Source organism: Macaca mulatta, chromosome 8 (assembly GCF_049350105.2).
Source record: "Macaca mulatta isolate MMU2019108-1 chromosome 8, T2T-MMU8v2.0, whole genome shotgun sequence".
In the NCBI taxonomy this organism is placed as follows: domain Eukaryota; kingdom Metazoa; phylum Chordata; class Mammalia; order Primates; family Cercopithecidae; genus Macaca; species Macaca mulatta.
The window spans coordinates 7,324,308-7,338,752 of record NC_133413.1 but is presented as its reverse complement, the minus strand read 5'-3'; the positions used below and the strand labels follow the sequence as shown (position 1 = coordinate 7,338,752).

The 14,445-nt window shown below is 39.3% G+C and overlaps 2 protein-coding genes across 3 annotated transcripts in view; one reads left to right on the top strand and one right to left on the bottom strand.

The window, feature by feature from the left end:
* Nucleotides 1-12,042, top strand: part of ANGPT2 (angiopoietin 2) — a 61,149-nt gene extending 49,107 nt beyond the window's left edge. For both annotated transcript variants that reach the window (XM_001097949.4, XM_001097757.5), the window contains exons 7-9: nt 683-849; nt 5,504-5,634; nt 10,909-12,042. In XM_001097949.4, the coding sequence (XP_001097949.1) occupies nt 683-849; nt 5,504-5,634; nt 10,909-11,069 (459 nt within the window). In that variant the 3' untranslated portion in view covers nt 11,070-12,042. The remainder of the gene's footprint in view (nt 1-682; nt 850-5,503; nt 5,635-10,908) is intronic.
* Nucleotides 1-14,445, bottom strand: part of MCPH1 (microcephalin 1) — a 236,674-nt gene that overhangs the window by 130,765 nt on the left and 91,464 nt on the right. Inside the window, 1 exon segment of the mRNA NM_001318176.1 lies at nt 14,234-14,311. Coding sequence (NP_001305105.1) covers nt 14,234-14,311 — 78 coding nt within the window.

Here is a 14,445-nt window from a genome sequence, read left to right as displayed (position 1 = left end):
AAAAGCTGCAGCCAGGTGCGGTGGCTCATGCCTGTAATCCCAGCACTTCGGGAGGCCGAGGCAGATGGGTCACCTGAGGTCAGGAGTTTGAGACCAGCTGGCCAACATAGCGAAACTCTGTATCTACTAAAAATACAAATATTAGCCAGGTGTGGTGGTGAGCACCTGGAATTCCAGCTACTCAGGAGGCTGAGGCAGGAGAATCGCTTGAACCCGGGAGGCAGAGGCTGTAGTGAGCCCAGATCATGCCACTGCACTCCAGCCTGCCTGGGTGACAGAGTAAGACTCTCTCTCCAAAGAAAAAAAAAAAAAAAGAAAAAACAAGGCTGCCACTGCTTAGCTTATTTTTAAAGGTGGGCTCAAGTGTTTTTTTGGTAAGCCAACTGTTTCATGGTGCTTCACATTCCCATGAACGGAACTGTTTATGCTGAGGCTTCTGCTGGTGGCTCCCCAAGTAGTTCTCATTATCCTAATACAAATTATCTTCCAGCAGCAGCTTAGTGTCTAATAACTGACCTGTTTAAAATCCATTTTCTTTTGGGGAGGACCCTGAATTGTCACAGCAGCAGAAGTAATTTCTGCTATTTGATAGTTATTCTATGTTAAGTTGACGGACTATCCACTTCAAATATACAAAGAAAAAATTACATGAAGTAATTGAATTTAACCACTTGCGTTACAGGGATTTGGTAACCCTTCAGGAGAATATTGGCTGGGAAATGAGTTTGTTTCACAACTGACTAATCAGCAACGCTATGTGCTTAAAATACACCTTAAAGACTGGGAAGGGAACGAGGCTTACTCATTGTATGAACATTTCTATCTCTCAAGTGAAGAACTCAATTATAGGTAAGTGAGTGACTGGTAACTGAAAGAAAAAATTAAAAGATTTGTGGCCGGGCGCGGTGGCTCACACTTGTAATCCCAGCACTTTGGGAGGCTGAGGCGGGCGGATCACGAGGTCAGGAGATCGAGACCATCCTGGCTAACACGGTGAAACCCCATCTCTACTAAAAATACAAAAAAATTAGCCGGGAGTGGTGGTGGGTGCCTGTAGTCCCAGCTACTCAGGAGACTGAGGCAGGAGAATGGCGGGAACCTGGGAGGCGGAGCTTGCAGTGAGTCAATATCGTGCCACTGCACTCCGGCCTGGGCCACAGAGCGAGACTCCGTCTCAAAAAAAAAAAAAAAAAAGAAAAAAAAATTAAAAGATTTGCTGGGTGACTATTCCAGAAAATGAGAACCACAATGATTTAACCAAGATCTAAATTACTCTTTTATTACCTTAAATGGAAAAACATCTTGTTTCTCAGAATTATTACCTCTTTAAGTTTCTCTGGGTTTAAAATTCTAACTTTGGTTATAACAATATAAAAGAAACTTCATACAAACAGTATTTTGTCCGTTGTGTTTACTGTGTATCTTCAAAGCCTGGAAGAACTCTGCCTGGTAGATAATTGGCTTTCATAGATACTTGTAAAATCAGTGAATGGTAAGTGTTCCCATGATGATATGTCATACAAATAGCATAAATGATGGATACTTGTGACTGTGATGTTTTATTCCAAAAGGTTTCAAAACTTAATCTGTCTTTATGAAGTTTAAACACATTCAATTGTGTTCAATCTCAAAGTCAAGATTAGTTGTCAAGTTTAGAGATGGCAGAGTTAGGTGGGATGGTTAGTCAACTCTCCTCTCCTCTACAGGAAACACATCAGATTCACAGCATTCTCTGAGTGTTTGCCTTGTCCTCACCCATTTGGTGGCAATTATCATAAGTAATAGCATAGGCAACCTTGACCAGGAATTTACTTTCTGCCTCTAAAATGCCATGAGAGTGGAGACAGAGAACAGCAATGGGACTTGACAACTTAGTGTGCAGATAAGTATGGTGAAGCCACATGCACAGTAATGCTGGTACACAAGGCACAGAGAGGCACTCCGAAATGTGTGCGCAATGGCAGGGGCAGAGAAGTGAGACTGTGTGCCCAGTGGCACCAACACCAGCCTAAAGGAGTCTAAAGAGCACAGACTGGTGGCGCCCGGTGATCATGGAGCACACATTATGAAATACCCGCTTTGAGGTCAGAAATCAGCAAACGAAGGTCAACACGAACATCACAGAAACAGTCATCATCTTACCTACAGTCTCGTCTTTATCTCACTAATGCCCAAGTCAGACACTCTGCTCCACGACCTGAACAGTCTGAAAGCAGACACAACGTTAAAGTCCTTGAGCAGGCTGCCCAGCGGAGGGCTGTAGTGGGCAGCACAGAGAAGTGGCTGAATGTCAAGTTGCCTGAACAACCAACTGAAAACTCTACAATGCCCAGTATGTCCTGTTTTACAGTGAATGGAAATTCAGAAGCATGTTTGAGAAACAGATATACATGGATGTGACTCTTTAAACATCAGTGAAGCATATTCACTATTCTCATTATGGAAAGACCAGGCTCTCCTGGAGAGGTAACGACCGAGATGAATGAGAAGATAGGTGTTTGGGCCTCACAGCAGTTCCAACTTGACTCCAAAGAGATCAAAACTTCAATGAATTTTGAGACACAAGTGGCTGGTCATTGTTTTACCTCCAACTTAAATATTTTTTCAACTGGCAATAGTTAGGAATCTACAACAGAAGAATTAAAAAAAAAAAAAAAAAAAAAGAAGCACAAAAATTAAGGATTAGGCTGTTTGTATAAGAAGAGTTTTACAAAATGGGTCATTACCCTTGTACGCTGACATTATAAAAATATTTTAAACTGTGATGGTTCTTAACAGATATTTCCTTTAGAAATTCAATCAATTTTTGGATAGGCCATTTGGAAAAACACACACGTTGGTTTAAAGCTTAATTTGCTTGGCAAGATAAAATAGATATTACATCAAAATTATTATCCTATAAAACATGATGCTAGCATGATAAGAGAACTGTGAAGGGACTGAAACTTTTCATAACTGCAAATGCTTGGAGACACCCATTGTATGCAGCATGTAAGGGATTTTTTTCCGGAAGAAATGTTCTCCAAGTGTGGGAAAACTGGAATATACATGTTATAAGAAATGGATAAATGCATCAGTAGAATTTGATTCTTTCCAGTAAAATTAAAAGCTATGTGCACGTTAAACCTTAAAAATTGGTCACTTTTCACACACATTCTGGCAGTTTCATATAACACTGAGGTTTAATTGTTAAATGTTGATGTTACCTCTTTACTCCACTGTCATATAAAATAATCCCTGGCAAAGCTGCAGAGATTGAAAAAAAATCAACCCACACCAATGTAAAGCAACTTCAAGAACATGGCCATTCTTAATAACCAAATTTTAAAGAAAGCACTTTAAACCAGGGAGCCATAAAAGGACCTAAAATTATACAAAACCTTTCGAACAGAGACTCATAAAAAATAGTATTCTCCCTTATTTTTCTTGCCCCTGGGGAAAATTTAACAAGTTCCATGAGAACTAAACATGTTCAAAGGAGTCAGGAGAGTTAAAAGATAAGCAAGGGAAGTGGTTCGTCTCAATCCTGTCTATGATTAACGGGAAGACAATGGAAAGAAAGTAAAGTGTTTCAAAATCCCAACAAAGATGAGTATTTATGACATTAACATTTTGCAGCAGGCATTTAGAGACTGAGCTATGGCCAGTCTCACTTTTGAAACGTGTAGGAAAATACTGAGACTCACATGTCCAGTCCATGCCTTAGGATGAAGTTTCTAGGGCTGCCTTAATACTGAAGACACTTAAGAGCAACACTTACGGAACTCCACATCACATGGCCTCATCCTCATCTTTTCACAACGTCTTCAATAAACAAACATCTCTGTTTAGGTGTGCACCAGTGTTGAAACATGGCAGAGGGGTTTGCTGCATCTGGTGCAAATCCTACCTCCATGACTTAAGAGTCTGACCTCGGACAAGTTTGTATCTCTGAACCTCAGTGACTTGCAGTGCAAAAATAAAGATGGCGGCCACCACTGCGGGTGGTTATGAGCATCCAGTGTGCGTGCAGGTGTAAGCACCTGGCCTGGCCTGACCAGCAGGTAAAACTAAAAGAACCTTTTCTCTCTTCTTTGCACTCTTCCAATACAAACTGATAAAAATTATATTATTCCAATGCGGCAGTTAGTAAACATTAGCAGGTTTTACAAAGAAGGGCATCATCTTGGTGCTTCAAGTACACTTCTCCTGCTACCATTGCAGGATTTGCTTTTTAGGCTCCTCGCCTGGGTCTTCGTCTGCCTATTTCTCCATCAGGACGTGAGGACTCAATGTGCCAACATGGCATACCCCATTACGTGATGCCTGCTCTGATCTGTACTGAACCATCTGCCAAGGGGCTTCTTTGCAGCAGAAACTCCTGCGCATAGTTATGGAAAATTTAAAAAAAAAAAAAGAAAAGAAAAAACAACCTCAAAACATACTGTCTTCTCCCGTCCCTTATTTGCTCCTTGCTGGTACACAGACGACCAATAATAAGTCGTATTTTTGCAATACAACTTACAATGGTTCAACTTAAGATTTTTCAACTTTACGATGGTGTGAAGGTGATACACATTCAGCAGAAACTACACTTTGAGATTTAAATTTGGATCTTTCCCTGGCTAGTGATATGTGGCACGACGCTCCCTTGTGATGCTGGGCAGCGGCAGCAAGCCACAGCTCCCAGTCAGCCCTACCATCACCAGGGTGAACAACAGACACGGCATGCACCATGTTGCCAAATGGCTCTGCCTGACTGTGGGCTAATGTGGGTGTTCTGAGCACATTTAAGGCAGGCTAGGGCTAAGCTACGATGCTCCGAAGGTCAGGTGTAGTCCATGCATTTTCAATGTACAACATTTTCAACCTTCAATGGGCTTATCAGAACATAGCCCCATGGGAAGTCAGGGATCATCTGTATTGTAAATAGTGTCTAACTTACTCAGACATTTGTTCCTTTCTCAATGTCTAACAGTTTAATTACTTTACACTACTATACAGACATGAGGCAATGCAGCCACAAGGATTTATTTTCAGCACCGTTCTGTAGATTTCTTCCCCAAACTCAGTGGCCATTCCTTGTCTGCTGCATTCTCCATCCCCCCGGGGTGCCCTGTGGAAAATGATGTTTGAGGTTGCCCAGTTGTGTCAGGACTCTGTCTCTATGGAAGATGACTAGAGACCTGGGAGGAGGACCCTCGTGCTGCATTTCTCTCTCTTCTGTTTATCTGAAAGCAGCAGGAAAATAAATTACAGGGCTCTACAGTCGCTGCTGATAGTTGTGCAAGTGATATGTGTTGAAGGTTTCATGAAAACATCCCTCTTTGCCGAAGGATTTGATGATAAGTTGGTTCCTGTTTATACCAGTGCAAAATATTTTGTCCAGAGTATGCATTAGTCCATTAACGAGTACAGAACATGCTTCTGTAGAATAGCATTCTTCATTACAAAAAATTTTCCACTATGGTAAATCAATGACCCTAGCCAATTAAATTTGTTTTTTCTCTTTGCACGCTTACAGGATTCACCTTAAAGGACTTACAGGGACAGCCGGCAAAATAAGCAGCATCAGTCAACCAGGAAATGATTTTAGCACAAAGGATGCAGACAACGACAAATGTATTTGCAAATGTTCACAAATGCTAACAGGAGGTAGGGATGACTTTCTGTCTTCCCATTTGTATTGGCAAGGAACGATTTCATAGAGGGAAAGGCTGGCAATTTGGACTTCAAATTGTGATTGGTAATGATGTCCACAATTTCATACGTAGACACACTAGCTTGACATAGATAAATGTGTTTCACTTTTTTTTAGACTAAGTTTTAAGTGAGAATATGATATGGAGCTAGACTTGTCAGCAAGCCAACCGTGTCTCCTCAGGACCCAGCCCTGGCAAGGAGAGGGGATATTTGATTCTTAGCAAACTCTCCTGGGTTTGTGCTTGCTGGATACTAGAGAGATGGTTTAATTACATTTTGCTTTATTTAAAAAGTTAAAAATTCCAAGTAGCAACCAAAACAGTAATACAGATTATAGAAATATTTCCAAATAATAATTTAATGTTCAAACGAGGAATTTCCAGTTGTCATTTATTATTTATTTATTTTGAGACAAAGTCTCCAGCTGTTTGTTTATTTATTTTGAGACGGAGTCTCACTTTGTTGTCCAGAAGGGAGTGTGATCGCAGCTCACTGCAACCCCTGCCTCCCAGCCTCAAGCAATTCTCCTGCCTCAGCCTCCCCAGTGCTGGGATTATAGGTGCCCATTACTGCAGCGGCTAATTTTGTATTTTTAGTACAGAGAGGGTTTCATCATGTTTGCCAGGCTGGTCTCAAACTGCTGACCTCAAGTGATCTGCCCGCCTCAGCCTCCAGAAGTGTTGAGATTACAGGCGTGAGCCACCACACCTGGCCCCAGTTGTTTTTTTAAAAAAGATTTCATTAATATATAGCAAACACCTATAAACACAACGAGTTAACCAACCTCTTTTAGTAAATCAAATTAAAATGAGTGATCTTCTTCTACTTCAAGGCCTTTCTGGTTTTCTACTTTTAGTATCAGACTGCCGTAAAACAGACAATGAAAACCACACTCATAAGCAAAAGACCACTGTAGTAGTCACTTAAAATGGATGGGTTGGTATTCAGAAACATTTGAGAGTTCAAACATAGGAATCGACTTTTAGAAAATGTTATTTTTCTGGCCTGGTGGCTCACGCTTGTAATCCCAGCACTCTGGGAGGCTGAGACGGGCGGATCACCTGAAGTTAGGAGTTCGAGACCAGCCTGGCCAGCACAGTGAAACCCCGTCTCTACTAAAAATACAAAAATTACCCAGGCATGGTGGCAGGTGCCTGTAATCCCAGTTACTCCTACTCAGGAGGCTGAGGCAGCAGAATGGCTTGAACCTGGGAGGCGGAGGTTGCAGTGACCCAAGATCATGCCACTGCATGCCAGCCTGGGGGACAGAGTGAAACTTCATCTCAAAAAAAAAAAGAAAAAAAGAAAACGTTATTTTTCTGATTTTTTAAAAGTTTAGAAATTCACTGACAGGAACAAACACTACTACTTAGTAACTGAGACAAGAAAAAAGTCTGACAAATGCTGTCAAGTTAGTTCTTGAAAAACACTGAAAGATTTAAAGTAGTAACAAAACCTCTGCCAATAGTGCAAAATGAATGTAAAGAATAACAGGAAAAATGGGAGGGTTTAACTTCTAGAGAACATAAATCGTGTCTGCAAAAATTAATATGTTACCCACCCAAGAAAACCAAAGGTAAGAACTATGGTCAACATATTTTATAAATGAAAGTTACTACATTAAACAAATGGATGACCCAAGTTATGATGTATTTACACTATAGGAATCATTAAGAGGGCTGGGCGTGCACACTTGTAATCCCAGCACTTTGGGAGGCCAAGGCAGGCGGATCACCTGAGGTCAGGAGTTTGAGACCAGCCTGGCCAACATGGCAAAACCCCGTCTCTACTAAAAATACAAAAATTAGCCACGTGTGGTGGCGCACACCTGCAATCCCAGTTACTCAGAAGGCTGAGGCAGGAGAACTGCTTGAACCGGGGAAACAGAGGTTGCAATGAGCCGAGATCACGCCACTGCACTCCAGCCTGGGCGACAAGAGTGAGACTCTGTCTCAAAAACAAAACAGAACAAAACAAAAAAAACAAACAAAACAAAACAAAACAAAAAAACAAAACCAAAAAAAAAAAAAAACCCAGCATCATTAACAGTCAAAAGGAGAATTTAGTAATGAAAATAATATGAAATTTGGTAATATTCAAGTCTTTAAATTTCATGCCTTTTATACTGAAAGAATCAGGCCTCATTAAAAAAAAAAAAAAAAAAAAGCAATCCTCTGTTTCCTGAGAAAGTATGACTACTATTTGGTAACACAGGTCCTCCCTACTAACCATTATTACACCAATGAGCAAAGCCCTCATACTGATTTTGCAAAAGCTTCTTCTTTCCCTCATCCTGGCACAATCATCCTTTTTAAAGCTGAACAGCAGGGAAAGTGGTCGGGTGGAGGAGCCACAGATACCTAGGGCTTCGTTTCCTGTCTGCCCTTTCCCCCACATGCTGGACCCAGTTCTCTCCTTGAGAAGGTTGTGGTTGTTAGACCACCCGTATGTGGTGAGCTTCTCAGGAGAGTAGGAGAATCGCATTAATAACCAAGGAAACAATATATTTACTTACTCAAATCAAGATTTAGGGGCTGAGAATGTAATTGGAAAAGAGACTGAGGAGAGGAAAAACAGTCCAAGAGAGAAAGTGGAGTGGTCTCGCCTGTGAAGGGGTCAAATTCCAGCCATTGGTCTGGACCATGAATGAACCAGCCTAATGAGCAGCTCCATTTTGCATGGACACCAAGTTCTCTAGTCAGACAAGCTCCAGAAGAGACTGACTTATGAATCTGTCAAAGTGCTGAATATGTGAAGGATTCTGAATAGAACACGCAAACTTCCATCCAATCTGCATTCATCTGAATCAAATGAAGTCACTGAGCTGTTACCACCAGGAAAAAATGTAGGAACCTGGATGAAATAACTGGCACTCACAAAGCAATGTGTAAACACAACATATATGTATATATAGAATATATATTCTATATGTTATATTATATATAGCATATATATTCTATGTTATGTTATATATAGCATATATTCTATATATTCTATATGTTATATATAGCATATATTCTATATGTTATATATAGCATATATATTCTATATATTCTATATGTTATATATAGCATATGTAGTCTATGTTATACATAGCATATATTTCTATATAGTCTATATGTTATAGCTATATATAACATATAGAATCTATACATAACATATAGACTATATAGATATATATGCTATGTATAACATATAGACTACAATGCTATATATAACATATAGAATATATAATATAGAATATATATGCTATACATTTATAAAGGATATATTCTATATATATAAAGGATATATAGTCTATTATACATATATAAAGAATATACATATTCTATATATACATATATAAAGAATATATATCTTCTGTATACATATATATAAAGAATATATATATATATATATTCTCTTTGGCATCAGAGTTTTTATTTAAGAAATAACACGTTACAGGTAAGGCTAAAGAGGCCCTGCCAGTGCCATTCCCTGCCTGCTGCTTGGGTCGAGGTTAATTCACTTTATTAATTTTCCTACATATGGAGATATCAATCATAATTATTTTCTGTATTTTAAAAATTAATATAAGAAGTATCATACTGTATGTATCCCTCCAACACAGTGTTTTTGAGATTTATTCAGATTAACATATATAAAATCAAGGCTACAGCAGTCCTCTCTTCTCCTTAGGGGAAACATTCCAAGATGTCCAGCAAATGCCTGAAATCACAGACAGTATCAAACCCTATGTGTTTATTTTTTCCTGTTCACACGTATTTATGAAGTTTAGTTTGTAAACTAGGCACAACAAGAGACTTAACAACAATAATAAAACTGAATAATATACAACATATTGCTTCCAATTTCATGGATATAAGATCTGTTCTTCTATGGATCTTAGCACCCTTAGTGTACGATTTTGTTCTCTCCTTATTAAGTCAGGAACTTTCGCCTTTTCACTTAAAGGAAGCACTTTACAGCTTCTCTTTGGCATATTTGAATTGCCAGCTTCATCACTCTTGCACTTTTGGGGCCATTATTAAGTCAAATAAGGGTTACTTGAACATAAGCACTGTGATGCAGCGTGGATCCACGGGATAGAGGGGATCATTCACGTTCTGGGAGGGAAGAAGGGGACAGCAGGAGATTTCATCCCGTTACTCAGAACAGCATGCAATTTAAGGCTTATAGATTATTTCTGTCACCCAGGCTGGAGTGAGTGGCGCGATCTCGGCTCACTGCAAGCTCCCCCTCCCGGGTTCCCGCCATTCTCCTGCCTCAGTCTCCCGAGTAGCTGGGACGACAGGCGCCGCCACCACGCCCGGCTCATTTTTTTTGTATTTTTAGTAGAGACGGTGTTTCACCGTGTTAGCCAGGATGGTCTGGATCTCCCTACCTTGTGATCCACCCACCTCAGCCTCCCAAAGTGCTGGGATTACAGGCGTGAGCCACCGCGCCCGGCCCCTGCTTATAGATTATTTCTAGAATTTTCCATTTAATATTTAGAGCCACAGCTGACTTCAGGTATCTGAAAGTGCAGAAAGCGAAAACAGCAGATAAAGGGGGACTACTGTGTTGCCTTCTCTCACAAACCCCAGCATGCTCCTGTTTTTGGCCAAGCCCAGAAATTAAGGTGTAGATGGGCTTCACTCCCACAGCCCCTGTGCTGGGCACCTCTCCTGCCCTGGCTCTAGCTGAGTGAGCGCACACTCTCACTTTAAATTTCCTCTTTGTCTCTGAAACATAGAGACTTCCTTTTTATGTAGCTCCACTGAGTACTTAATATTTTGGGTTAAAGTTCAATCAAAAAAATCCTTTAATAGAGCAAGGGGAGCCTGAGTGAGTCCAGCCCACCATGTTGCTGGGACTGGTAAGTAATCCTGGTTGAAGGAGAGTTTTCCAACTGTGCCTCAGATGTTTGCTTATCGCCGCTGTAAGTGTGTACACACTGTGGGCTAACCAAATAGGACTGTGGAGAATTCAGGCCTCTCCACACAGCATAAGGGAAAAGGTGGAAGAACGTTTGTAAAAGCATTTGCAGTAATAAAACTGTGATGTCACGGGCGTACAGCTGGAAAACCGTCTCTCTGCCAGTGCACATCCTATACTCACAGCCATCTGCATGTGCCTACTCCGCATGCCTGCAGCGTGCCTCCTGGCTTAGCTGAGTACTGCTGTCTTCGTTGTGGGAGCTGGCGTCACCTAGTTCCTAATTCCTTCTGTGTTTTACTTTCACAGGCTGGTGGTTTGATGCATGTGGTCCTTCCAACTTGAACGGAATGTACTATCCACAAAGGCAGAACACAAATAAGTTCAACGGCATTAAGTGGTACTACTGGAAAGGCTCAGGCTACTCGCTCAAGGGCACAACCATGATGATCCGACCGGCAGATTTCTAAACACCCGAGTCCACCTGAGGAAGACTGTCTCGAACTATTTTCAAAGACTTAAACCCAATGCACTGAAAGTCACGGCTGCGCACTGTGTCCTCTTCCACCACAGAGGGCGTGTGCTCAGTGCTGACGGGACCCATGTGCTCCAGATTACAGCCTGTAGACTTTGTCACTTAAACTTGCATCACTTAACAGACCAAAGCAAGACCCTAAACATCTGTAATGGTGATTAGACAGAACACCTATGGAAAGATGAACCCGAGGCTGAGCATCAGATTGACAATTTACAGACTCTGCTGTCACAACGAAGAATGTTATGTGCAAGTTTATCAGTAAATAACTGGAAAACAGAACACTTATGTTATACAATACAGATCATCTTGGAACTGCATTCTTCTGAGCACTGTTTACACATTGTGTAAATATCCATATGTCCTGAATTCACCATCACTATCACAATTAAAAGGAAGAAAAAAATCTCTAAGCCATAAAAAGACATATTCAGGGATATTCTGAGAAGGGGTTACTAGAAGTTTAATATTTGGAAAAACAGTTAGTGCATTTTTACTCCATCTCTTAGGTGCTTTAAATTTTTATTTCAAAAACAGCGTATTTACATTTATGTTGACAGCTTAGTTTTAAGTTAATGCTCAAATACGTATTTCAAGTTTATATGGTGGAAACTTCTAGGATCTCTGAAATTATCAACAGAAACATGTGCCATTTTAGTTTATATGCAGATTGTACTATTTTTTTCTGCCTGATTGTTAAATATGAAGGTATTTTTAGTAATTAAATATAACTTATTAGGGGATATGCCTATGTTTAACTTTTATGATAATATTTACAATTTTATAATTTGTTTCTGAAAGAACTAATTGTGCCTTGTGATAAGGAAACCTTTGATTTTAATGATGAGGAAAATTATACATTTCATTCTATGACAAAGAAACTTTACTATCTTCTCACTATTCTAAAACAGAGGTGTGTTTTCTTTTCTAGTAAGATATATTTTTATAGAACTAGGCTACAATTTAATTTGTAGTTGAGAAAAGCCTTCTATTTAAGAAATTTACAAAGCTATATGTCTCAAGATTCACCCTTAAATTTACTTAAGGAAAAAAGTAATTGACACTAGTAAGATTTTTTTATGTCAATCAGCAAACTGAAAAAAAAAGTGTTTCAAAGTGCAAAAACAAAATCTGATGTTCATAATATATTTAAATATTTACAGAAAATTTGAGAACACGGGGCCGGGCGCAGTGGCTCACACCTGTAATCCCAGTACATTGGGAGGCCGAGGTGGGCAGGTCACCTGAGGTCAGGAGTTCAAGACCAGCCTGGCCAACATGGTGAAACCCCATCTCTATTAAATAATACAAAAACTAGCCAGGCGTGGTGGTGGGCGCCTGTAATCCCAGCTACTCGGGAGGCTGGATCAGGGAGAATTGCTTGAACCCAGGAGGCGGAGGCTGCAGTGAGCCAAGATCACGCCACTGCACTCCAGCCTGGGTGACAGAGCAAGACTCCATCTCAAAAAAAAAAAAAAAGAAAGAAAAGAAAATTTGAGAACACAGCTTTATACTCAGGATTACAAAACCATAAACTCCTAGAGTTTTAACTCCTTTTGAAATTTTCATAGTACAATTAATACTAATGAACATTTGTGTAAAGCTTTATAATTTAAAGGCAATCTCTCATATATTCTTTTCTGAGTCATTTGCAAGGAAGTTCAGAGTCCAGTCCACAACTAGCATCTACTATATGTCTGTCTTTACCTTCTATTGTACCATTATTTTTTCTTTATTCCATTTTAAAATCTAATTTATTTTACGCCAACTTCTCCCCGCTCCCTTGACGTAGTTTTAGAACACATAGGTGTTGCTACATATTTTGAGTCAGTGATGAACTCTGGCAAAGTCAAGGCTCTGTTTTATTTCCACCAAGGTCCACTTTTCCAACAACTATTTAACTGAGTCAAGAACCTCCCTACCTTAGAACTGTATCTACTTTATATTTAAGAAGGTTTTATGAATTCAACAACAGTATCATGGCCTTGTATCAAGTTGAAAAACAACGGAAAATAAGAAAATTTCACAGCCTCAAAAGACAACAACAAGTTTCTATGATATTTCAATGACAACAGTGATGGATACTTAGGCAGGGAAATGATAATGCAAGAAAAACTGGCAACAACACAATTTATATCAATTTTCCATGTAGGCAGGTGAAACAAAATTCAAGGACAAATCTCATTATGTCATTGGGCATCATATATAATCTCTTATGACCGAGAATGGGGGGAATTTGTGTTTTTACTTTACACTTCAGTTCCTTACACAGTATTTCAAACAAACAGTTTTGCTAAGAGGAACTTTTCTCTCCTTAAGAAAACATTTATAAAGCTGAAAGGAAATCAAACAGTAATCTTAAAAATGAAAACAAACAACCCAACAACCTAGATAACTACAGTGATCAGGGAGCACAGTTCAACTCCTTTTTATGTTTTAGCCATACGGCCTACTCAAACAGCTATATAACAATACGGGTGGCAGATAAAAATCACCATTTATCTTTCAGATATTAATCTTTTGAATGAATAAACTGTCACAAGCAAGTTAACATTTTTGAACAGGAAAGGCAACTTCCGCACAATTCTATATCCAACCAAACCTTAAATTACCCGCTTAATTATTACTTCATCTTAAAAAAAATTAGAACCCAGAACTTTTCCATGAAGCATTTGAAAGTTGAAGTGAAATTTAGGAAAGTCATAAAAATATAAAGACTGTTACCACAGCACCAGCAAGCCATAATTTTTACATCTATCAGTTCTGCCTCTATCAACAGGAAAAACATTAAGCAAGATATAAGACTACTTGCCCAAGAATTCAGTCTTTTTTCAATTTTGTTTTTCTCAATTCTGAGGACTTTAATCATTAAATTTTCTTTGGACTGCATTCCTGACTACTTTTTGCAGAATGGTCTCACGTTCTCACATTTGTTCCCACAAATAAATTGATAAAAGATGTTAAGTTCTGTGAATGTCTTTTTAATTATGGGCATAATTGTGCTTGACTTGATAAAAACTTAATTCTACCCTTACGTTTATAATAATTTCTTGAGAACACCAAATTGCATTTACCATCATAAAACAATATTTGACTTACAGGAGCTGCAGGGAAGTGATTAGACAGTTCGAATGGCTCCTCAGAAATCCATTGACCCGATTCTAAAGACCACAGCACCTGCAAGTGATACAATAAGCAGATTTATTATACATTTATTAGGCTTAGCAGGCAATAAACCAAGAGTCACTTTGAAGACACAGCAAAAACAAAACAAAAAATTCAGCAGTGATACACTCCGCAGATCTGAAATA